Source organism: Brachyistius frenatus, unplaced genomic scaffold (assembly GCF_029030835.1).
Source record: "Brachyistius frenatus isolate BFR_SWC_R1_liver_20210118 unplaced genomic scaffold, ASM2903083v1 Contig_337, whole genome shotgun sequence".
Classification (NCBI taxonomy): domain Eukaryota; kingdom Metazoa; phylum Chordata; class Actinopteri; family Embiotocidae; genus Brachyistius; species Brachyistius frenatus.
The window spans coordinates 78,953-104,027 of NW_027210936.1; the positions used below are offsets into that span (position 1 = coordinate 78,953).

The window sequence follows — 25,075 nt, forward strand, 5'->3', positions numbered from 1 at the left end:
TACCGCCTCTATCTCAACCCAACCACTACTATGCTCCACTGCAGCTGCAAGCTGGAAAGCCCACAAGTTGTTGGGATTTGTTCCTGAGGTATGTGACATATGAAACCCTGACTATCCAAATCTCTGTTTTCAAGACTGCCAGCTTCATCAGCTTCATTGGCCAAGCATATAAGGATTACTTCAAAGTCTTCACTAGATGTATTATGTGAATCTGGACAGACCTGGATGTAAACTATAACTTGACTGGTTGGGGGAGGCAGACAACTTTGAGGTAGCAATTGTAGTGTTTTCCTGAGCTAATATGTTGTGTATATATCTGTTTAGTTTTGTATAAGGTGGTGGTCATCAGCTATCTACTGACAGCTAGATGCATCTTTTTGCTGTACATTGTGCACTATGGATTTCACATAAAAAGGTCAAACTAGCACGTACGCACACACACATAAATGCCTATTTTGTCTTTCTGCTGATGTTTGTTTTTACACAAAAGTATTATGAGCCTTAACAATATATGAGGGAATGGAGAGAATTTTAAGAGACTTTTGGAGATTACCACTGTCACTTTTTCCTTTCGTATCCTCCAGGTTTTCCTTTCCTTCTATTTTCCCCTCTGTCCACATCTGCAGTTTTACCACTATCCTCAATGAGGTGATACTGTTTCAAACTGTCAATCATGAAAAAGAGCAAATGTCTTGATGTGGGCAGGCAAAGGTTATGACTTATGTTCTTGGTTCACTAGTTTGACAACAATATACCACATATTACACATGCACACACGCGTGCACAGACACACACAGTCACACAACTAATGCAACAGTTGCACTATTCATATTCCATCCCTGGTGACCACATTTCACATTTCTACATTTAATAACCAGATTTTCTATTTCCACATTAAACTGGAACATGTATAAATGTTAGCCTCGTGATTAAGCACCACACACATATATACATTCTTACAGCCCCGTCTTTTTTCTGAAACTCCTTCAGAAGGTGATTGGTTACTCCTGGCAGGACAGATTTTAGCGTGACTACGATGCAGTCAAATACATGCAGGAATTCAGACCTTGATGCTCTCAAACCTGCCCTATCATCCTCTGCCTAGAGAATGCTTTTGAAAAGAAAGAGAGAGGAGAATTAGCTGGCACGGTGAGAGGAGAACTAGACAATATTTCATGATTTGGGATTTCATTCAAAGCCTTTTGGGAATACCTGATGTGTCTTTGGATGCCAGGGTAATTTCAAGGCAAGCCTTGAAGGGAACAGCTGGTATCTTGTTTTTTCAGCCTGCAGACCCACAGCCCCCTCATCAGCCTTCAGAGATACAAGCACCTGTCTGAACTCTGTGTACAAAGTATAAGAGTGTCTCTCAGACTCTCACACCTTTCACTTCTCTTTCTTTTCCCTTTCTTTATATTTACTCTGCCTAAGAAGTTTCAAATCAGGATTGTTCATGTTTAACCTCACACACATTGTTCTCTATCTGGCCCTCATATTGTTAATGTCTGTGATGGATGTACAAGGGTGGATCAATAAGTTCCGAGACTGATCTGTTGTACATGAACAATGCGCAGCACTGTGTTGTGCATGGAGCAGGAGGACGGTATAATCCTAATGAGGAGGTGTTACAAATTTCATTGCTTGATCAAAATCAGCACATAAGTTACGCACATTTTTGTGAGCACTGGTCCGTGGTCCAAGGTTAGTTCAGACAAAGTAGTTCAGAAACAGCTATATAACTGTAAACTTTAACTAATCATTCACAGCTTAATTTTTCAAAGCATGTTCTCTCAACCAATGGGTTGTTTTGAATCAGCAAAACGGTCTAATCCAACATCATACTGATGTTCAGTATTGTTTTATGTATCAAACAGAGAGGTCCAAGTCATGTTAGAGCAAAAGGATCTGTCCCTGTAGGGTTAAAGGCACAGTGGATCTATGCTTTGTGCATTGCATGAAGGCTGTTGCTGTTGAAATATTCTGCCTTGTTGTCCACAATCACCATAGATGACAGATCAGGAAAATGAGCCTTGGAGAGATTGTTGTTGTAATCGATGGCATGAATAGACAACTCTATGTATTGTTTGTCTATAGGTCCTGATTTATTTAATGCCAGATAAAGTTGCTTTTATGATTACAGTATTTTTTTTGTACTTGAAAATAACTGACAGCTCAGCATATAACGTGTGTGTGTGTATGTGTGTGAACTCTCGCTTGATGTGACGACTCTTTCTACTCTAAGGTAGATAGAAAAGTTGAAGAAAAAAAACCAACCAATTTGAGAAACAGCTTAAGACACTCATTGAAACCCAGAGCAGCAGTCTTTTTCTATCAGAAAGCAGAGAGGGAGAGACTGACTATTTACTGCATATTATGCATTCAGTCTTTAAGAATATTCTCATAATGTATATCTCTCGTGCTTTAGCTTCAAGGACAAATTAGAATTTTGCTTCTTCACTATGTTGTCAGAATACCGCAATTAAGATCCCAACGTGTTACTTTTCAAATGACCATAGTAGAGTTGAAATTTGAAGGTGAAAGAAATGATTGAAAACTCTGACAGTTTTAGAATCCTAACATGATCAAAACAACTCAACAATCTGCATTGGACAGTAGCCAACCAACAATTACACCGACTCTGGTTTCCACAGCGACGGCACCTTAATTGATTCCCTCTCTAATTAACATGCTTAAGGACAGCTGAGCCAAGCAGCATTGTGTTAAACGTGCCCTGAACGGCATATAGTTATTAGCTTAATACCCAACCGGTTATCTGGATGGTGATGGCACAAAACATTGTGCTGCAGAGCATCTGCTGGGGAACCCATGGAATGTGCTCTGAATTTATTTAGTTGCTTTACATTATAAAAAAAAAAGGTTAATGGGTTTATCATTGTTGCTGTCCAGAACCAAGGAAGGTGTTTTCTCTCTCACTTGCTGTCTATGTTCCATCACACCTTATCATCCCCTCGCAGGCATATGCAGAAATGTTTGGATTGATGCAGTGGAGTTTCCTTTAAATGTCACAAGAATTAACAGCACCACTATGACTTGAAATCACTGTATACTGTGCAGCTGAGGTGGGAAACAGGATTTTCCGTTAGTTAGTTTGAGTCTTATGAGCGAAAGGTTCTCCTTTTTCCAGCACAGAATATCACATAGCAACCTCAGAACAGGCCAAACCAGTACAGGACACACAAAGAGTCTGTCAACGGGTTGTAATGTGAGCCATCTCATAACCAAAAAACACACAACTGTAGCCAGCGTGAAATATTGTTAACATTTTTTTTTTTTTTTAATCCTCATATAACTCACTGTCCACCTGTGAAAACTGAGACATCCAGCTATTGTCAGTGCCTTTCCCTTTTGCTGTGAGTGTAAGTGATCTGTTTTACCTGCTTGTACTTAAGGGCCCACTCGAGTTTTATGAAGCCTGTTTTTCTGCTGTGGCTGTACCATCGCACTGTAGCACTCATTTCACTCACTCAGGCCTGAGTGAGTAGAGGAGCTTTCACATTGGGTAGAAATGGGATACATGGCAGATGTAATGAATTATGAAATCAAAAGCACCCGCTTGTGTCAAGATCATTTAAATTTTCCTCTTGCACTCCTCCTTGTAGACAGCTGTAATTACCACTCCGAAACAGAAACAATACCAATATGTTCATAACTGATCTTTTAATGAATCTGACACTAGTTGAGCTGCTGCAGAATTATTGCTAACAATCAAACATTTATACGTCAACATCAGATAAGTTCTGAGTGCCTTCCTAATTATTCGCCTCAAAGATTCTACTTGTCAGTTTAAGGCCTTGACGATCTGGGCATGTACTTTTTTTTTACGTAAACATCCTAAATGAGGAAGGTCTATGTCTCATCAGTGACTGAATGAATCGTCATGAACTTTGGTAGAAATATTATGGGCTGCCAGAAGATAGATTTGTAGTTTGTCTTAATGTTGCTTTTACATTTTGACTTGATACGTTTTATGTTTTATGTAAAGCACTTTGAATTTCCTTGTTGGTAAGATTCTCTGACTTTTCATGGAGCACGATTCAGACGTTGATATTGGTTATGTGTGAAATGTCGGTTGGATGGATTTTCATGACATTTATTACATATATTTCACTTTACAAGACGATATATCCTAATTACTTTTGCCCCTCTGACTCTTCATGTAGTGCCATCGTCAAGTCAAAATTCTAATTTGTCTTATCTTTTGGTTTATGACCAAATATTTGCAAAATGAACAACATTCCCATGAGTCTTTGCTGCTCTCTGTGTTTGTATTGCTAATTAACAAGCGTCTGCATGCTAAGACATTAACTCAGAGGGTAAACATGTGCACACTTGCTAAATATCAGCAGTGTGAGCATGTTAGCATGCTCATGTTAACATTTAGCTTGAAGCATCATTCTCTATAAATATGACCTCACAGAGCAACTAACATTGCTGTAGACTTGTGGTCTTGTTTAACAATACTTTACATTTAACTTTACATTCTCGTTACTATACATGAGCCTGTCTGCTATCATGAAATGTTTCTTTTGGGGCACTAAAGGCGTGGGAGACAAATAGTCGAAGATCACCTTTGCTGTCACTCAGAGTGAGTCAATGGTGCGGTGTCAGTGGTGAAGATATTTGTCATCCCTCAACACCTTAAACTTCACCCCCATTCCTCCCATTCTCCTCTCAACATGTCCTCACTGGTTGTTCCCTCCATATGAAGGTCAGCTGTGTACCATGATTGATCTTGTCAGCTTTCCCATACATGTCTAATAGTCTGTTTGCATTTGTATGCATATAAAACCCAACGGGGGGTAACAATCAGCAAACTGTGTGCACCTCTGTAGTTCCACACATTCAACAATTTTGGTATTCAGGTGTCTCTCTGAACTTCACACTCCGAAGGATCATTTTCTTGGTGTGTCAGGAGAGCTCCTTGTCAGACATGGAGTGATGCAACAAAGGACACCTTGATGATGGTGGACAGGAGGAAGGGCCAGCAGGTGGTCCAATTAGTTGGCTCCATGCTAGGAGGGAAGGACATCATAAAGAGTAATGTTTCATGCTCCGGGCTGAGAAAGTCTTCACACTGATCTGTAGTCATAACAATGTGATGGGTTTTCTATAAGTCTTTAAAATAATTAAATTTAAATGCACCGTGAAGTTTAAGTGCAGATTATTGTTTTTTGTTTTTTTTCTCCGGTCAGTGAAGTAGTCTTTAAGTAAAGTAAGCTGTGACCACAGATGTCTGATAAATGACTCTTGATCTGTGTAAAATGTGTGTATTCTGTATGAAAATAGTTGATGTTTAGAGGCTCTATGATACACATTTCACAGTATGTTATGTCATTAATTTGTGTTGAACAGGGAATAATACTGAGATGAACTCAGGAGAAAATGAGCACAGGTCTATACATAATTACAGATGTTTGATACTCTTTTTGCCACGCAAATAAATCACACTAAAAAGAATATAGGTATTGCTATGCTATTTGTTTGTTTTCAAGCAATAATTTTTAAGCTTTCAATATACAGTAGTGATCAGAGGTTTTATTGAGATAAAAAATTGACAAAACCTTTTTCTTTTTTTTTTGAGAATTCCTCTCAAAATATGGTAGAAATTAAATGCACCACCTCATCCTACCACCCAGGGTCTCGCTATCGTTCACCACCCACACTGCTCTTCTCTTTCCCCAGGATGCTGTGTCATCTATTGGTCCCTTCCTAACATTTACAGGGCTTGATATTTCAGGTCAAAAGAAGTAATGTGTCAACGTCAGAACGGTTACACAGGAGACACAAGGAAGCACAACATTCCACTGGGGCGCTCTGTGCTCCTTACTTGTATTAAACAGTGTTGCAGGATCAATAACTTGCAGTTTAAATGAACTTTAAGTGTTTCATGTTTCAGCTATATTAAATCAAATACTGTGTGAGTGCAGACTATTGGAATTGCATTTTAAAATGACTGAACAAAAATAAGTGTTATCTTTTTTATTCTTAAATCCATTTAATCTTTGCTGAATGGATTGCCCTTCAGAAGTAGATAAATGACAGCTAAAACCAGTAATATTATACATGACTCAGTGTGTAATGGACCTGATATTCTTGTGTTTATGTAGGAGACCCAGGAGAGGTTTCCAAAACTTGGCCAGATGGAGGCCTGGGATGAGCTGGGCAGTGGAGAAACAGAGGAGGGCAGCACCACAGACTGTGATGATGAAGATGGTTGTCAAGCCTCAGGAGATGGTCAAGAAAAGAACTGTAAGTGCCCCTTTCACTCACATATACCCACAAAAGTTCTCATTCCTCCACTCCTTTTCCATTTGCCAGTTGGCGTTAAAGAACCTCATTCACATTCCACATTATGTCCCTGCCAATCTATGTGATGATTTACAATATCAATGTTGTATTTTCAATCATGCTCTACCTTCAATCAGCTGATTTGGTGCAGTGTACAGCCAAGGACAGACCTGTCTCTGAAAAGACTGTGTCATTTCTCTTCTCTCTCTACTGTAGCTCAGTGAGCCTTGAATTGATTTTTGTGGACTGCCACAAAGTCTCTCTTTCATTCACCTCCTACATGGTGAGGGAAATTCACTTTAAATCCCATTTTCACACTCTGCTGAGTCCCCAGCATAGGCACAGGAGGTTCTTCAGATCCTGAGACAACAAGCCAGTTTACCACTGTGGGCACGCGCACGCACACACACACGCACGCACACACACACACACACACACACACACACACACACACACACACACACACACACACACACACACACACACACACACACACACACACACACACACACACACACACACACAATGTGTCAGAGAGGAGGTGTTAGGGCTTGTGTTGGATTTGATGATAATCATTTGATCTCCTGCAGACATAATTACCATGTTGTTGTTTTTCCAACTACACAGTTTTACAAAAGGGTTTTGTAGACATTTGTCTTAAGAGCATAAAAGGAGTAGAGATGAACATGGAAGGGCAGAAATTTACCCATCTATGTACACAACAACAGCCAGTGCCAGGCTGTATAAAGGTTATGATTGTTTTTCATGTGGCTGGTAAATCAGACATATGGGGATTCTACACACTGACGCATAGAAGCAAGAAGACAGGAAATACAAAGGGGGAGAAGCCCAGTTATAGGACTGCAGCTAAGTAAGCTGAAACTCTTTGACTTCCCCAACAGCAAGACTGCCGAAATGTCAGCTGCTGATTCAGCAGTCTCTTTATATGTTACAAGTAACATGTTCAGTCTGTCCAACACAAATGCACACAAGCAAATTGTGCATATTTTCTGGCTAACCACATACATTAACAGGTATCTTATGATGAGCAACAGACACTGGGGTGTGCTGGTGTCCTAGATGTTTAGGATTCTGGCCATGCAATCACATTGTCCCTATTTTGCATTCGGCTACAGACCTTTGTTGCTCGACATCCTTCCTTTGTTTTTTCTTCAATGCATGTGCCCTCTCTACTTTCTGCTATCAAAACGAGGCCACAATGTCCCAAAATATCCTTCAAATGGATTTTGAAAAAACACACATTCAACAGTCATTTCACATAGCTTCGATCTCTTCTGAATTACAGGGGTCAAAGCATTATCATTTTTGCCAGATCATATAAATGGTATTTGACTAGTGTCAAATGAAAACATTTTCAAAATGTAAAGTGGTAATTAAAACGCAGGAAACGAGTAATGTTGTTTAATTATATCTTGCTAGATGCCAAAACTGTCGAGGTGCCTGTATGCAGATTTACAACAGACCTACTTTTGTCACCATGAGTTCCAAAATGTGGCAGCAACACCTGTATCCTGACAAATTAAAACCACTGTCTGTACAAAGCTGAGTGTTTAGGACGCATACCGCTTGACTGCAAATGATCTGAGCAGTGAGCCACCGGTTAAGTTCTCAGCTGGCTGGACTTCCGCTGCTTGTTATTCACCTACTTTCTTTCAATGTATTTCCTGTCCATCTTCATGGTCACTGTCAAGTAAAGGCATAAATGCAACAAAAAAAAAGTGTTGCTTTGTTCCAAATGGCGTAACTTGTGAACTAACACTTGCTATTTTGAGTGCATAACTGCTTTCACACGGTCAAGTACAGAAACATGCAGTGTGCTACAAGTACCCGGATGATGCACTCAAAACCGTCCAAGAAAGGAGTGTGAAAGGCTGGACACTTTTCACCCTAAACGGTCACCATCTTGGCTTCGTAGAGGAAGGGGCGGGAGCACCGACTGAAAGAATTTTCAAATGATGGAATCTGAGGAAGCTGCTGCTGTTCCTGAACACAACACAAAAGTCTTTTTTTTTCACTAATACTGCTGGACAGAAGAGTGTTTATCGAGCGTGTTAAACAGAGGGCACGAAAACATGTTCATTTCTGGGTAAAATGTTTTGATGGGTGATGTATTCCCACGCTGAGGTTATTTCCAGTCAGTGCAGAACAGCAGGGTGTGGTTTGAAACACCACTACCCTGTTGAAATTCCTGCACTACACATTAAGAGTCCTAACATGTAAGAGAACTATGTGTTAGTGTACCAAGGAAGTATGAGTTTTGAAACTCAGCATCTGTCTAAGATTTGCTGAACAAAACCCCATCAGTCTGTGCTGTGGTTGTCATCTGGTTACAAAATCACACCTCTTGAAAAGGTGGTTAGCTTATTGGTATCTATAAAAAATAAATCACAGCTCTGGCCCTATTGCAACACAACTCTTCCAAGCCATTTGCTTTTCTGAAGATTAACAGCAAAAGATGGTATTCTTTTTCTGTGGAATGTACACAAATTAAAGGGGAGGTCGGCTTCACAAAACAGATCTTCTATCTCTTGATCTCTTATGACTTCAAATATTGGTTAAACTGGCATTGATTATTCAGGAATTTCTTTGCTAGGTAAAGTTGTAATACATTGTAGGGTAGGAGGCTTATTTTACTTTCCATCTGTCTGTACATTTGTTTGCCTCTGTGTAGCTGTGGCAGAGCTCCCAAGGTCCATGTTAAAAGGGGGCATGACCGCCTACTGTTCTGCTAAGAGAGACTTCATTACCAAGCTAATGAACAGCGCTAATCTGCAGAAAACAGACTCACTGTTTCTATCATCATTCAGATGTGATAGAACTGCTGCAAGTCTTGCAGAGGAGATAGGATTCATGCACACAGCCCCCTGCATAACGACAGTATGTTTAGGAATACAGATTCAGATATTTCTACATTAAGATTTATGATTGCAAAAACAAAGGATTGTACAAGGCAATTATATGAAAACTGAGCTATAAATGTGTAGCACAATGTTATTAATTAATTCAAGAATTACAAAAATGCAAAAAACTACTGGCAAGATTTGGAAAAGTCAAATTGTTTCACACACTCCGCTGTGTTCTCCACTACTGAAAGAAAGTGCAGTCCGTTTGCATGATGTAATGCCAGTTTGATCTTGGGGCAGATCCTGCCCCTCTAGCCTGGAGACATACTAGTGTACTCTGTGTGCCAGCTAAACAAGGCCTGGTCATGTACGAGCTGCCATTGCCACAGCCATGAACAGGCGAATAAATCAGTGCATCTCTAATGAACCATATTATCCTCCTCCCCTGCAGCTATGAGAGCCTTTTCTGGTGGTACATTTGGTGGCGTGACTATGGCTTATTAACTGTATTAGCCCGGGAACACTTACACAGCTCCCTCCAAAGGAGCTATTCATTTGTAGATAGCTCATTAACGTATTCATCTCTAAAATGCCCAGTGTGGCACATTAGACCATTATCTCTCTATTAGGGAAAGAGAGGATACTCAGAATTTCTGTGCATCAAAAGGTAGAACAGTGCTTTATTTGGCCACAGTAACAGTATTGTCTGAGTCTTTGGCCCAATAAGTCTCTACTGACTTTCTGTGGTGTTTTGCAAAAACAGGCAAGCTGATCAAGTAGAAAAGATACAGAGAGGAAAGAGAGAAATTAGTAGTGTAAAAGAATGTGGAGGGTTGCTTTGACTTTTCATGAAATCTTAACTGTTTCGGATGAAACTTGGTAGAAAGAAACATATATAAGTTCCCACTGATACACCTTTTACATTTGACCGCAAATATAAAAGCTGTTTCAGTGTTAAAGCTGCTGTTGGGGCAGTCTGCCTGGTAAGAGTATGAGGACTCCTAAAAACAAAAGGAGGGTAAAGAAGGTTATCCATCTCAGAGGAGTAGCGTTAGATGCATGGATAAACATTTTCTGTGATTGAGCCAGAGGGATGTGCAGCCAACAAAAGTGTGAATCGTACAGCCATGAAAGTACAATTCTCTTTTGGTAACAAACACCATCTGTCAGGAACACTGGTGAGCTCATCAAGAAAAGTGAAGACACCCCCGGCATGTTTCACACACTGCAGTTCAGTGGCTAAACCTGTCTAACATGAAGCCATTGGCAATGATTGTTTTGCTTTGCCATCCTGTCAAAGAACATAATTACCGAAATATGGAAATATGGACATATTTAGGGCCGGATTACTGTGCATTTTGTCTGTCCCTGCATACACTCACCAATGAGGAAACAGCTGTCTGTGTGCTTTTCTATCTGTGTGTGCACAAGTGTAAACTTGACCCCAAGGGATAAAACCCCCAAACACTATTTCAGCTGCTAGTCTTGCTGCTGTGAATTTTGCTCTACATTTAATGACACCTCCCCCTCCCCCCAAACACACACACACACACACACACACACACACACACACACACACACACACACACACACACACACACACACACACACACACACACACACACACACACACACACACACACACACACACACACACACACACACACACTTTTGAGGAAAGGTGGGTCTGTGTGGTATGGCACAAGAAGGCCCCAATCAGCAGGTTTTGCATTGAAGTCTGAAGGGCACCAGAGCAAACTCTCTGCTCCCCATCCATCAATGCCCAATGTTTCACTCTTTCCCTTACTAGCACACGCGCACACACACATTTTTTATTTTTTTTATTTTTTTATATATATATATTTTGCTATCCACAGCTGTATTCCTGTGCATGTAATACCTGTACTTTTTTCTGGCCATTTCACAGTCAAGTAGACAAGGTAGTAATGTGTCCAATATTTTTTTTCAATCTGACCTTGATACAGTTGTTCAACTTAGGTATAACGGCCAAGTGAGGTTATTGGGTTGTTGGTGTGTTTTCACCTGAATGTCAAAGAACTTCTCTCCAAAGCCTATAAGGCCATAAAGGTGTGCGGCAGCTGCTCACCCTGGCAAGAGAACCACATTCCTGACATGAATGACTGCTTGGGAAGGATACGGTGAACCTACACCAGTGTTAGTAGGATTACACTGGATCGACCCCAAGCCCACTACAGCCTGCTGTTGCCCTGGACCTAGCACGCACACCTGCCTTTCATGTTGGAAAACTTGCAAAGAGAAGAGAAGAGTGGAGATTAAGGATAAAGTGCAGCAAGTCGGAGGACTCAAGGTCATAGCTAAAGGTGAAGGCGAGAGGAAAAGGTCTGAGACAGTGAAAACACTGCAGGGGTAATGCCATAAAGCTGTCTGATTTGATGTTACAGCACAAGAGGTAACACAGGCATGGAAGTACAGCTAAATGGGAACAAACAGGCTGAAGTTCAGAGAAGACGAAGGCAACATACAAAACTATGATTCAATCTACCGTGAGAGAGCAGGTTTAGGAGGGTGGATGGAGGATTTTGTGCTTGTATGCCCTGGCAGGCTGGAAAGAACCAATCCAAGCCTCCATCTTCCCATCCCTAGGTCTTGGACTGAATGGGGCCCCTTGGGAGTGGCGTGCGTAAAAGCTGGCTGGCCAGCAGATGTAGTGGCTGTGCCCTGGTGCGGATATTACCAGTATGAGTGCCATTTCCCTTAGCCTTTCATCTGGAGCTCAAGGGGCTGAGAGAGTTCCTGCAGGGCAGAAAAGGGTTGTAGAAGAGGAACAAGAGGATCAGAGATGGCTTTGGCTGGGCAGGAAGATGGTCTGGTTTGCGGAAAGATGTGGGAGGAGTGAGTCACATTTTCGGTCAGATATGCGGAGTCATCTATTTGTTGTATTTGACACTGTGAATAACATTGCATGATGTTCTCAATGCCTGGCTTGACAAAATCTAGGAAATATTTTGAGAAATGTGAACATTCTCTCTGAAATGAAAATGGGAGATACGTCCTTCAAAGAGAACAATTAGGGAAAACCGTTTAGACTAATGTGTGCTCAAATACATTCATCAGCACTTAAACTACCTAACAAACTTTCTATCCTTCTGCTTTATCATAATCACCACATCACGATTTTGTGAGCATCTGTCTCCCATGTCTTGCCACCTCCATCCATCCCTTTTATTCCATCTTCCACCTTGCCTTTCAGTGGGCTCCTTTTTCTCCATAGCCTGGCATATTCTGCCCTGTGGTTTTTATAGCACTTTGAGAGCATATTAGCTTGAAAGACTCCCTAGGCATGCTGCCATCAGAGTAGAATGGTTCTCATTAGCCAGCATCATCATTTCCTTTCTAAGCAGTATCTTTAAGGCCTTTATGATTGAGCCTCTCCAGTACACCTCTGGGAGCCTGGTTGGGGAAACACCAAGAATCTCTCGGTGTGCCAAATGGTTATAAACAAAAGGAAGTGGTGAGAGTTACAGCCCATGGAAATTTGTGAAAATGATACAGCAAGGAATCAGCAATTTAGACAGTTACATTGAAGTTTACCAGCAGAGAATCACAAAATGCTACTGACTCAGTGCTCTGATACCATAGCCACATCAAAGTCTTAACTACAGTACCACAGAAGGAACTCTTATTCACTAATATAACAATAAATCCTTACAACATGTGCAGGTTTCCAAGCAGTAAATGGCATTATAAAGATGGTTAAAGATGGTGTCCAGACTCATAAACTTCTTTATTGAAAACTGACAATTGAAGGTATATAACTTTAGGTTTATTGTGTGCATAATGCGTCGGCACACCTCCGCACCCCAAGTCTGACTTAGATTAAACTTTTAAATTGTCGGTAGGACCGGATTTAATCAGTACTTCATGAATTTATGAAAAATATTTTGTTGCTGGCTCCACAAACTAACAGACAGACCTACAGCTGAGGAGACTTTGTAATGTCTCTTGTTTATTTCATCTACTTTATTAATCCTCATATCCAGGCTTCTGTGTTGGGGGTTGCAATGAGGATTGGAAGAAGAGTGTGGTGGGTGGTGTGACATGAGTGACCCCCCTGACTTTCTTGCCTCGCCTGGAGCCCAACCCCGGCTACTAACACAGAAACTGGCATTCCTGCTGTAACACAGCACTGAGCAAATAAAGGCAGACATTCCATTGATATTGAAAAATACAGTAGAAGGATAAGCAGGGATGAGGAGGATCCTCTTTGTCTCATCTCAGCCCGGTATGCAGGGGGAAATACAAACTAGGTGAGGGGAGAAGGAAAGAAAGCATGGAAGGACTCGGGTTGGGATTTTCCCACTGAGGAGGCAGTAAGGTAATTAAGTCTCAAACCCAAAAGAGGCAAACTTTGTTTTAAAGCAAAGCCATGATCAGAGTATCTGTTTTAGATGGTGGCGATGCATTAGCATTGTATGAGTGTTCAGATAATGGAGGCTGGTCGCAATGAGCCCATTTTTGTATTGAGTACCCACAGTGCGAGTCTGTGCGTAGGCTTAATATATGTGTAGGCATCAAAGAAACAGGCATGCAAAACACGTCCCTTCATTAAAAGCCAATCCCACTGACCAGTAGTGAGAGCGACAAAGCCTTTCTCCCTTATCCATAACTGATGTGGCAATTAGAGTCGAACCTCGAACAGACTGTCAGGCCTGAGGGCTGGGAGGGGGGTCGACCTCTCACTGATCAGCCGATTACAGAATAGATGCGAAGCTCTAATTTGATTCTAAAACTGCAGTCAGTTATGCAGCCAAGAGTTTACATCAAAGTATTTCACTCACCCCCGCAAAATCAAACATTTATAACATCACAGCACAATGTTTTTTTTTCCCTATCCACACAGATTTCTGAAAACACTTTGAAGTTGAGAAGGCAAGCATCACTAAAATCAGTTAAACTCAGAGGAGGGTGGTCACATGGAGCAACACAAGACTGCATTCTGCTCTCTGCACTTTGCTTTTGTGTGTGCACTGTTGCTGATTCTACTGTGTGTTACTGAGCAGGTTCCAACGCATACTAAAGCTTCTTTTCCTACTTCAGCCCTTAGTGCTGTTGGTGTCACTTTAGCAACAAACACTGGAGTGTTGAATCTATCAGATTATTTTTTTCACAGCAAGCATTTTGACTTTGATTAACTAATATCAATAACCATTCCATTCAGATTATCAAGTTCAGGATCCTGGCGTTGTACATTCTGGCTAAGCCGCAAGGCTCTCGCACTTCACTAAACTGAACATAGCCAATGTAGAGGTCAACATCCACTCTGCTAAAACAAGTCAGTGTCTGCCATGAAAAGACTATATTACAGAGACGAACAGTGGTGGTCTTCTGTACCAATTGTCTAATTCCAGGCAGGGGAAATGTTATTTCAGGAGACACACACAGTGACAGTGTTTCTTGAGTGGTACCTGATGTGCACTTCCTCTTGACTATAATGGATGGTATTTGAGAGTGTGCATGCATGTGTGTAAAAGAGAGAGCAAAAGACTATGGATGTGAGTTTATTTCTGCATCCTTCACGCTTGTCTGTACACAAGGACAACCTGACACCTGCCAATGCAATGAGGCATCTGGTGTTTGAGTGCCCACAGGTGCGTTGTATGTTGTGGATGTTCTGGTGTGGATAGTGCTGCGTGTGTGCGTGCGTGCGTGCGTGCGTGCGTGTGCGCGCGCGTGTGCATGCGTGTGTGTGTGTGCGTGTGTGTGTGTGTGTGTGTGTGTGTGTGTGTGTGTGTGTGTGTGTGTGTGTGTGTGTGTGTGTGTGTGTGTGTGTGTGTGCACGTCTATGTGTGAGACAGAGCAGTAGTACTGGGCCTTTAACTTCCATTTTAAATAGAGGCTGCTTTCTTCTTGGGATTCCATTCCATCTTGAGAACCTGTCACATTGACTGGTGGAGGTCACTGTCCTCCCAGGGCCCCATTTGCCGATTTGTTTCTGTGTATATGTGTTTGTGTGTGTGCAAAGGGTGTAAATTTTAATCTTGCCAAGGAGCTTAACAGTCTAGTACAGCCAAGATTCGCACGGGACAGATTCCATTGCACTGATCCTGCTCTGGGGTTGCCATGCTGCTGTGCCTGTTGCTAGGTTAGCTGTAGGCTAAGATGTGTACCCCACGGGTGCCTGAGTGTTTTGGGCCCTTTAGCCCCTTGACTGCCCTGCCAGAGACCCTGTACCATCCTCGGTTTCGCAATACAGATTGCCTGTGAACCAGAGGGCCAGTTTTCAGAGATGCGAGTTTGTTTTTTTGTGAGTGTGTACTAACAAATTCAGTGTGTTACTTAGAAAACAGAATAGGGAGATTAGTTTGATTGAGTGAGGAGCCCCTGCCTGACATGCCACCCCATAAAGAGTGAGTCGTGGACAACAACAGCGCCTAGATGGATGGCCAGTAATGAACTGTGTGAATTCATCCTGCCCTCTTCCCCACCCACTACTCTTTCCCCTCTTTGTAAGACAGTGTGTGTGAAAAGAGATAAGAGAATGTTGTGTGAGGGCTTTCCAAGGTAAATGTCTGTGTGAGACAGTGAAAGAGAGGCCCTAAGAAACGTAGTGACCCACAGAGTTTTAACATTCTCCTGCAGTAGCCAACAGTGTCAGGATACCCATGATCCATTCCTACGAAGAGCAGCATCAGTCCTTATTGGAGTCCGAAGGTCTGATTGGAAGCAAACTGATAGCTCATGATAACTGGCTTTGCCCAAGAATAAAAAAAAGACTTGGTGAGTATGGGGCTCAATATGCATGTTGCAACATCGGGATAGCAGTAGGCATTGAATAGATGAAGGCCTTTGAAGGGGTCACTTAAGAATGGTAAGATAAATGGTATGCACTTATTTATGCTATGCTATTCATGCTATAAAAAAACACATTTTCCATTGGACATACTTTTTTTTCTTTTTTTAAATGACTGGATTGACATTGTAGAACTTGATATTGTTGAGCCCCATAGGAGGGCTGGCAAACACCTAATCTACACCAAGTGGTATAAATTTAGAAAATGACCAGGGAAAAATTTACAATTACAAAAAAAAAAAAAAAAAATTGGAACAAGTGCTTATACAAAAGGGGGACTAGTGGAACAATACACCATTTCTGTGGCTCTTCTCTCCACTTGGTAACCAGAGAGGCTCTTGTTTGCTAAGGGTAGCAGGCAGCAAATAACTGCCAAAGGTTACATATCAGGTTGGATCAGATGAAAAAGCTCTGTCCCTATTAATGACACAGACTAACGGTACAAATCATTTTTACTGACTTCACTGCATTTTTAACAACCATGAGCTGGCGCCCACGCTTCAGCAACATAATGGCTTTGCATAAAGATCTTGTTTTATGGCAAATAAGGTTAGAGCTCGAAAATCCCAGTGCCATTATTTAGCCGCTTGGCAAGCCTGTTGCAGGGGAGAGAGAGGAACAGTTGAATAAACGTTGCTTCTGTTATCTTTTCTGTATGCTCACAAGTGTTGAACTTGAGCTGGAACTGAGCGCACACTATAGAAACGGGTGAGCTAACTGCGTTATCGTTCATAATTCAGAAAGCATGTCTGTGTGTGTATATGTACATGCACCATGAGCGGTGTAAATCTCTTCGCTTCTGTGTATACTTACATTTATGTGTCTGCCTGTGTGAGTAGTAAAGATGGTGTCAGAGGTCACCTCTGTTAATGAAACATCGCCATGAGGCAGTGCTAGTGGCCTTGTCAAAACCCAGATCCATGAGCTGCTTTACAACCCCCACTCCCTGCATCCGCCTCCCATCAACTGCTTAGCAGGGAGAAGAGCTGCAAGGTCAAGGCAGGGGTGTGAGCTAAGAGAGAGGAAAACGGTGAGAATGAGAGCAAGAGGAGAGGCAAGTTACTGACCTCCACCCACGTCCACCACTCTAAATGTGCCATAAATCAATCCTTTACCTTCTGACTTTCTTTATAATTGTACACTGCAGGCAGAGAAGTGAAAACTGACACAGGTTCTTTAAAGCTCATGATAAACAAGTAAAAGTATTCTATTTACGCATATAACTTCCATGCAGGGTTAAGTTACACTGTTCAACAGTGGGTTACACTGTAGACAGATTGAGTCACTGTAACACAATTCTGGGTGAATTCTAATCAAAGACAATATCATTAATTTATCACCTATCAATGTTTGTAGTAAGGCTGAGTTTAAAAAGAAAAGATTTTCCGATTCAAATCGATCTTCACTTGAATAATCCGATATCGATTCATAAATCCCGAGAATCTTTCAGCCACAAAACGTTCGGACCGCCCACTCGCATGCCATCGAAGTTTTAACAGCATCGACATCCTCGGCAACACTGCTAAAGTTCACGTGTTTACTTTTGTGAGGGGTCTGTGGAAAGATACGATTCTAGTGATTCGATTGATATGAACCATTTGAAGATACAATCACCCCAGCAGGTTCAGTAAACAGCTTTCTCAGACCACCACCAAATAAACAGACAAGTACAGTATTTACGTAGCTCACCTATAAAGTCTCACAGTCCAGCAATGATCCATTAAAGTCCGATGTGGTTAAGTCAGCAAAGGTTGAGTAAATCCAATCCAGTAAAGTATTTAGTCCAAACATTATTACATCCAGAATACGATCCGCTGTTGCATCATTTGAAACTTCCCGGTAGCCATTCTTAATTTTTGAAATAGTTAGCAATTAAGTCAGAAAGCATTATGCTGCCAATTTGATAGAAATCTCACTGAGCCAATAGGAACTTCCATATCCTGTCCTCTGCCTACAGTAGCCAACCAGAGTGAATTAGAGAGTTCCCTGAACAATGTACAGAATCAGTTCTCTGAGATTCGGTTTGATATCCAAGCAAAATTGGTATTGCAACTGAAATATCCCTAATAGAACCGATCTCGAATTGATCGGGACCTTGTGAATTGGAATTTAATCAATTTGGGAAATCTGTGGCAATGCCCTAGTTTGTAGTGTCTACAAGTCTGTGTTCAGTCTGGAAAAGCTGCCTTGTCATCTTTGTATCAAGTACCGGGACAACTTGCTAAGCCCCAGTACACAGTAGCAGGATTCCTCTCAAGATTATGCAGCTACTGTTGAGCCTGGAGTCCTATGCAAGCATGCACAAGACACACAAATACACAAACACAAAGGTATGCAAAACACATACAGTTTATGGACCTAATTTTCCAGGGTTAACTCATGGGATTTGTCCCCTTATTGGACTCCTTGCCTTGTTACCCCATCACCGCTCCACTGCAAGGGAGTGTGAGTATTAATTTGTGCGTCGCAGTGTGTCGTGTTGATTCTTTCAGTCTGTGTGAGTACTCTAGCCTACTGTATGGATGACGTGCTGAGGAAAAGAGAGACTAAATCTTATCAGTTGAAGACAGACAGATAATTGTTTGAGAACCGTTTGCTTCTTCCCTTTGCGTAGAGGATATAATCTGTGAAGCAGCAGTAGCTGTGCTGGCAAACCAGAAGAAAAACAGAAGAGAGAGAGAGAGAGGGAAAGAAGTAGAGTAGATAACTGACATGGTTGCCCAGAGAACCATCACACAATTTTCTGTCCCTCAGAATTTTTCAAAAGAAATGATGGCCAAGATGTTCGATGTTCGTTACTCACCTTCCAACCTTTCTTCCTCTGTTACTCCTTCCCTTCCCTAACATCCTTCCTCCCTCTTGGCTAGAACCCATCATCCACCCCTCCTTCAGTGCTGTGGCCAGGCTTTTTAGAGGCAGCTGTTGTTCCTCTTTGGCCAGTGGGAAATGGAGGCTCCTCCAAACACACAAGCTACCCATCTGGAGAGGCATTAGTGGCAAAAGACACGATGAACCGGTTCTCACACACTTAGCCAATGCAGAGGTCAACGAGGTCCTTCAACGCGGTCACTATACAGTGTAAAAGAGTAGAGAGTGACATGATCCCCATTCTCCTCCTCTCCATGACCTGCTTTACTGCAAGCTTGAATGACAAATGAAAGCTACAAGCCATTCTTTATACTAGTGTAGGGCCACACACATACATACATACATACATACATACACATATTCACACATTTCCCAGACATTAACGTCCAGTTTTTGTTATTTTCTGTCACTGTCTGCTGCCTATTACAAGTATGAAACTTTTTACAAATGAAATCACATTTGTCTTTTACTGATGGAGAACATATGTCATTGACTGTTGTTGTAATGGAAGACGCATGTCGATGTGCCATAGCATAGCCTTGAAGTCGCCTAAGGTGATTGATTCCATCTGTCTCGATACAAGTGATGACAGATATTCATCCTTCTCATACTGAAAAGCAGAACTAACTGTTTTCCTCTTCTAACCCTCTATGTCATCTTTCACTCCCTCCCACCCTCTGTTTTTCGGTCTTGCTTGTTCTCCCTTCTTTTCCCCCACTGTATTTGGGAGATTTACACATGAGCCAGCTTATAAAGCATGGCTTATCTGCTAGCATTGTCTCATTATGACAACAGCATCACATTCCATTATCCTCCTGCCCTCCTTTTTTTTGTGTTTTGTATTTCTTTGTACCTCAAGTTGTTGCTTGCTTTAAGGAACTTAAATAAATCTACTGTGCCACTATAATTACATTATTTTCAACTATCGGGAGGTGATATATAATATCGTCACATAACATTTCCACACTAGAGATGACAGAATTTATAACAAAATAATAAAATTTTGCTAGACCCATATTTTTTCTCATAAAAAAAGAGACCAGGCATATGTAATGTTACAAACACACACTTGTATCTCCAAATAGCTGAAAAAGAAAATTGAACAATAAGAATTATAAAAGTTGAGTTTAGTTGTATAAGTAATATCGGCCTTTATCAATTATGTACAGGGTCTCTGTGGAGCTTGTTTACCAATCTTTTTCAGTGACCTGAAAAAGTCTGAGGGTTTCCATACGCATTGAGAACCTTCCAATGTTAACCTGTCAAAGTAAACGTTGAAGATTTTTATATGGTTTACAAGTAATGTCTCCAAGACAAATATGAAACAGTATATCATTGTATGTCAGCATAAATTGATGTTGTGAAATGTTGTACAACGTCTACATCAACCCATTCCCACTACAAACCTACTAAAAAGATGTTCACCTGTTTGTTTGTTTTTAGATTTCAAACAATTGACAATTTTACTAATAGTTCAATATTTTAAATCTTTATATAAAACATTTTACCAGAGTTTTAAGCATCTCAAATAATTCTGTGACCACTGCAAAGTTTACCCATCCCTCCATTTTTGTCCACTTATTTGGATCCAGGTTGCACATAAAGCATAGCAGCCCAGGTGTACTTTTCCCTAGCCATCCCTCCAGCTCAATATGAAGGATACTGTGGTTAGGAAACACAACTTATCTCTATCGATCTTCTATCCTGGTCAAATGAGCTCTGAAACTCGTCTTTACTAATCTGCTGAACATGTACCTGGTTAAATGAATACTTTAATGGTTATGGACTCTCCTTGTAACTTTTACTGCATCCAATTTTCTTTTATTTCAAAGATGACTAAGCAACACCATGCACTCCTGAGTATCTACCTGACATTAAAAAGACACTTTGACTATAGTTGGCAGTGCTGTTGTCTATGCTGTAATTGGTTGTTCTGGCAAGGGCCTCCTCCATTAATAAGCCAGTTGGTTAGCCTTCAGCAGAGCAGTATTATTGTTATGTTGGCCCATTGAAATGCTGTTTTCTGACATCTCACTGATGAGATGCAGCCCATTTCCACTGAAACAATAAGAGCAATCTGATTTAGGATAAATGATGTCTTTGTCCATTGTCCACTGGAACAACAAAATCCATTGGCACGGGAAACCCTTTTCTCTCCAGAGCCCTGCCGAGCCCTCCACACACATGCATGCTTACAAACCCAAGATGTAGTTAGGAATGGGTTGATGTAGACATTGTACGAAATTATATATTTTTAGACATACAAGGAAAGGAAAAAACTCACATTGGATGACAGCTTCAGGAGAACAATAGATTTTGCTCTTTTATATCAGTGATTTAGTATTCAAAGCTCTTCTGTGGTGTGGTATAAACTTTTAGGGTTTTATATGCTTGTCATATCTGATAACTTATCACACACTTGGCTGTCAAGTTGTTTGACAGCCAAGTCATCACACAGGCAAGTCTGTAACTGTATTTAATTAGACACCTGAACTCTAGACAGATCAGTTTATACTCACATCAGTGGCAATCATTGCAGAGTTCGTCTGTTTTCATGGCTGTTACAGTTTAAAGGATCATTTTGACACTGAGCTTTGGCACTGTCAGTAGTCTGATAACTAGCATTGGGCCCTAATGGCAACACACAGTAATTGTTATCCTTAACCCATCTCTTCTTGTTTCATTGTATATCCTTTGAGTAATGGATCCTGTTCCTCTGTAGACACTCACACACGGCTTGCAGAACCCCTAACTTCAGCGCATTGACAGAAACTAAATGTATATATGATATCTCTAATGTCAAAGTGATTCAGGTTAACTGGAATTCATCTTGTATCTGATAGTGCATGTGCACCTGCCATGCTGAGGGCGTAAATCTGCCTCTAATTCACTGATGTACTTAGCTGGGCTGGGTTGGGTCAGGTTTGGATCCATGAAGGGGATTGGAAAGAGGGACGGGTAATGAGCAGAAGGAATCCATTTCCTTTCGATTTTAGACACACAAACACATTGACCACCCAAACGGACAGAGAGATGATAATAGAAGCAGCGTGATGAGACAAACGTGGGGATAAAAGTTTAGGAAAGAAAAGAAAATTGAGTGTTTCTGTGTGTAACTTTACATGTATATATGAGGAGATTACTGGTACCTAATGTCTATCTGATGGCCTGTAATGACACTGACAGTCAGTCCACTATCATGATATGTGAATAGAAATAGATGTTGTAGTTCATTTTTTATTTTAAAGTGTCCCTATGGGGCAGAAAACACACAATACTGGCACTGGTTTTGTGGCAGTACATTGAAATTTTAAAATGAATTGGTAGCTGAACAGTAATACAGTGGCCCTGTAAATGCATTTGTGAAAATGTTTTAGGCACCCTCGAATGTAAATTATGGGTGCTTTCAGCTGAAACAGTCCCAGCTATGCTTCTACTGATGTACATATGAACTCCCTTTAACTGTAACAGATGTAATCATACATCATTTTTATGTCTGATTGTTTTTGGAAATCCTTGGAATGAGTTGATGGAAGCGATGATTGGATAAAGATGATGAGCTCTAATATACAGTTTTACAAGCCGTAAGGACTCTGAACATTAAAGCATGATTACAGTGGAGAGCTAAACTATTTATCTCTGTCTGTTTCTCTCTTCCCTTCTCCATCTTCCTATCTGTTTTTTGTCTTTCACAGTACGTAAAGAAGTCTCCAGTGAAGGGAAGTCAATTGGGAGACAGCCTGGAGGTCACAGCCCACAAGAAAACCCCTCTAAGCCCCCCGCAGTGAGAGTGATAGGGGGCTCGCCATCTGCCCACTGGGCACGACCCTGGAGCCTTGCACTGCTTCCTGCTGGACTCTGCTTGCAGTGGCTCCTGTTCTGATGCCAGCACCTTCTGTGAATCAACCCTCACCCCTGCCCCTTTCGAAAACCTACATGCACACAGACACTCATATCAGACACATATCACACATATAATCCTTACTCCTGTCCTCAATCTACATGGATGGATGCCAATGAAGGAAAAACACAAATGGAGAACAGGGCAGGGTGTGGACAGCATTGTGGGAGAAAGTAGAAGGGAGGCTTTTGCAGGAACTTGTTGTTCTGCAACATCACCAATGTGGGTGTTTGCACAAGCTGATTCCATGCACGCTCATCTACAAAGATTAGGCTTGCTGCTTCCACTGTGCTGTTTGGGGCGAGACGTGAGTGTATACAGACGAGAATACAGCCCGACACAAACACAGCCCTACTCACTTCCCTCACACAAACACACCCTTTGTGATTCGGAACGGGACTGCATCATTCTGATTTGACTTAAAAACACTTACACATGTAAACACTCACTTACACGCATTTTGCATTTACCAGAACAGCTGTCTTTTTTTTACTGCTGCTGGGTTTTAGTTATCCTTGCAAGCTAAGAAAAAAAACCTCATCACAGCACTGCACCATTTGCCAGCCAGGCGGAAGAATTCAGCACATTTGAAAACTCAGCTCCTTTCTTTTTGAGGATTAAGCAATGCATGATAGACTGATTGATCAATCCCAGGAGCCTGGCCCAGAACAGCAGATTTGATATACTCTAATGACTGTGTACCTTGGCAGGGATTAGAATGTAATGAGTTCACAGGTACAGCACAGGCACACTTGCACGGCTGAGCATATTGTGCAGATGAAGTAGGTGTGTATAGTATGTAACTGTAAATAGGTGGAAAGACTGGATGAAGTGTATGAGGTTCTGATCCCCCCAAAAAAGCTCTTAACTGATTGAGCTGAATGGACTTTTTTTTTTTTTTTTTTTTTTTTTTTTTAATTAGCAATGAATGGGCTATGTTTTTCTGCACCATACTACATAGAAAAACAATCAAAAAAAAAAAAAAAAAAAAAAAAAACCTGACAGATTTAAAGTCTGTCAGAAATAAAGCAGGAATGTGCATCCTTTCCCACTTCAAGCCCATGACATAATTGGACAGTTTTGGACATTTGAATAGTCTGTACATTGTTGATTTTACTAATGTTTATTGTGCATCCAGTTTTGTGTGTGTGCTTGTTGAATTGCACATTAATGCATGTATAAGCTTATCAAAGTTGTTATGCTAAAATCTGGCCCTTCTTCAGAAAGCATCAATATCACACATATTTTAAAACCTTTCTCATAATTTTTCACTGATGGCATGACATCAGGTTTTGCCTTACTCTTCCAAATGTTGATTTTAACAATGCAAAAAACTCATAATGCTGTGTGCATCTATTGTTTGATCCAGTACAGCGGTAGCCATTGTGTTAGTCCCTCTTTGTGAAATGTATAATGTATTCTGTCCTGTATTGGATTAAACCCAAATAAGCTCTAATGTCTACACACCATTCCTGTGAATTCTACCAGTTGAAAATCTAAATACAATAAATTTAAAAGATTATGCATGGGAATGGAGCAAAAGGGAATTTCAAGAAAAAACAGAGTGACTCCTACAATGGCTTCCTCTCTGTACCAGTTTTCTTTCTTGTGTAGAAGATAATTTTCTATCTACTAGCACAGTAGAGCACCTGTGTGAATGAGGATGATGAATGTATGGTCAGTGCTATGCAGATGCAGTAAAAAAGCTGACTATGCCATATGTAAAAGCTACACTGACACAGTATCTTAGCTAGATAGGTCTATACAATACATGCCAGTACACAGCTCTACAGTTAATGACGACTGAAGATGACTACAGGTATCTAAGGTTTTGGCCGTGTAAATGTGTCACCTTTTTTGTGTTCTGTAACCTTATTTCTATGTTTCCCTCCATGTATGTTTTGATCCAGACCAGCGTTCATTGCACCCACTGATCACTTACAATCCTATACCCTCGCATGTGTATAAATGTACATATTTTACATCACTTGCCATTTGTTTTGTGTCTCATTTTGTCTCCTTTGTATCAGTATGATACAGTGCAGTTGAGCTCTATGAAAAGTGCTCTGCCCTTTTGCTCGTCTCGACGGCCTCTTCTTAACGAACAGCAGTCATAGATTTGCTTGGAAACCATGTTTACTGAAGGCTGTGCCCACACTTGCCACATCCACACAGGTGTTTTGAGCTATTACTCCTGATGAGTTCTTATGAGTACGTGTGCGTGTACAGACGATGCTTGATTGACATCTCCTTCACTTTCACATTGTGCCTGACAACTTACATCTGTTTGTTCTGTTTGTG

General features: G+C 41.1%; 1 protein-coding gene across 2 annotated transcripts in view; it reads left to right on the top strand.

Moving 5' to 3' along the window:
- The window catches only part of LOC138635894 (glypican-5-like), a 97,315-nt gene extending 72,465 nt beyond the window's left edge, over positions 1-24,850 (top strand). For both annotated transcript variants that reach the window (XM_069723601.1, XM_069723602.1), the window contains 2 exons: positions 6,129-6,270; positions 22,569-24,850. In XM_069723601.1, the coding sequence (XP_069579702.1) occupies positions 6,129-6,270; positions 22,569-22,756 (330 nt within the window). In that variant the 3' untranslated portion in view covers positions 22,757-24,850. The remainder of the gene's footprint in view (positions 1-6,128; positions 6,271-22,568) is intronic.
- The last annotated feature ends 225 nt before the right edge of the window (positions 24,851-25,075 follow it).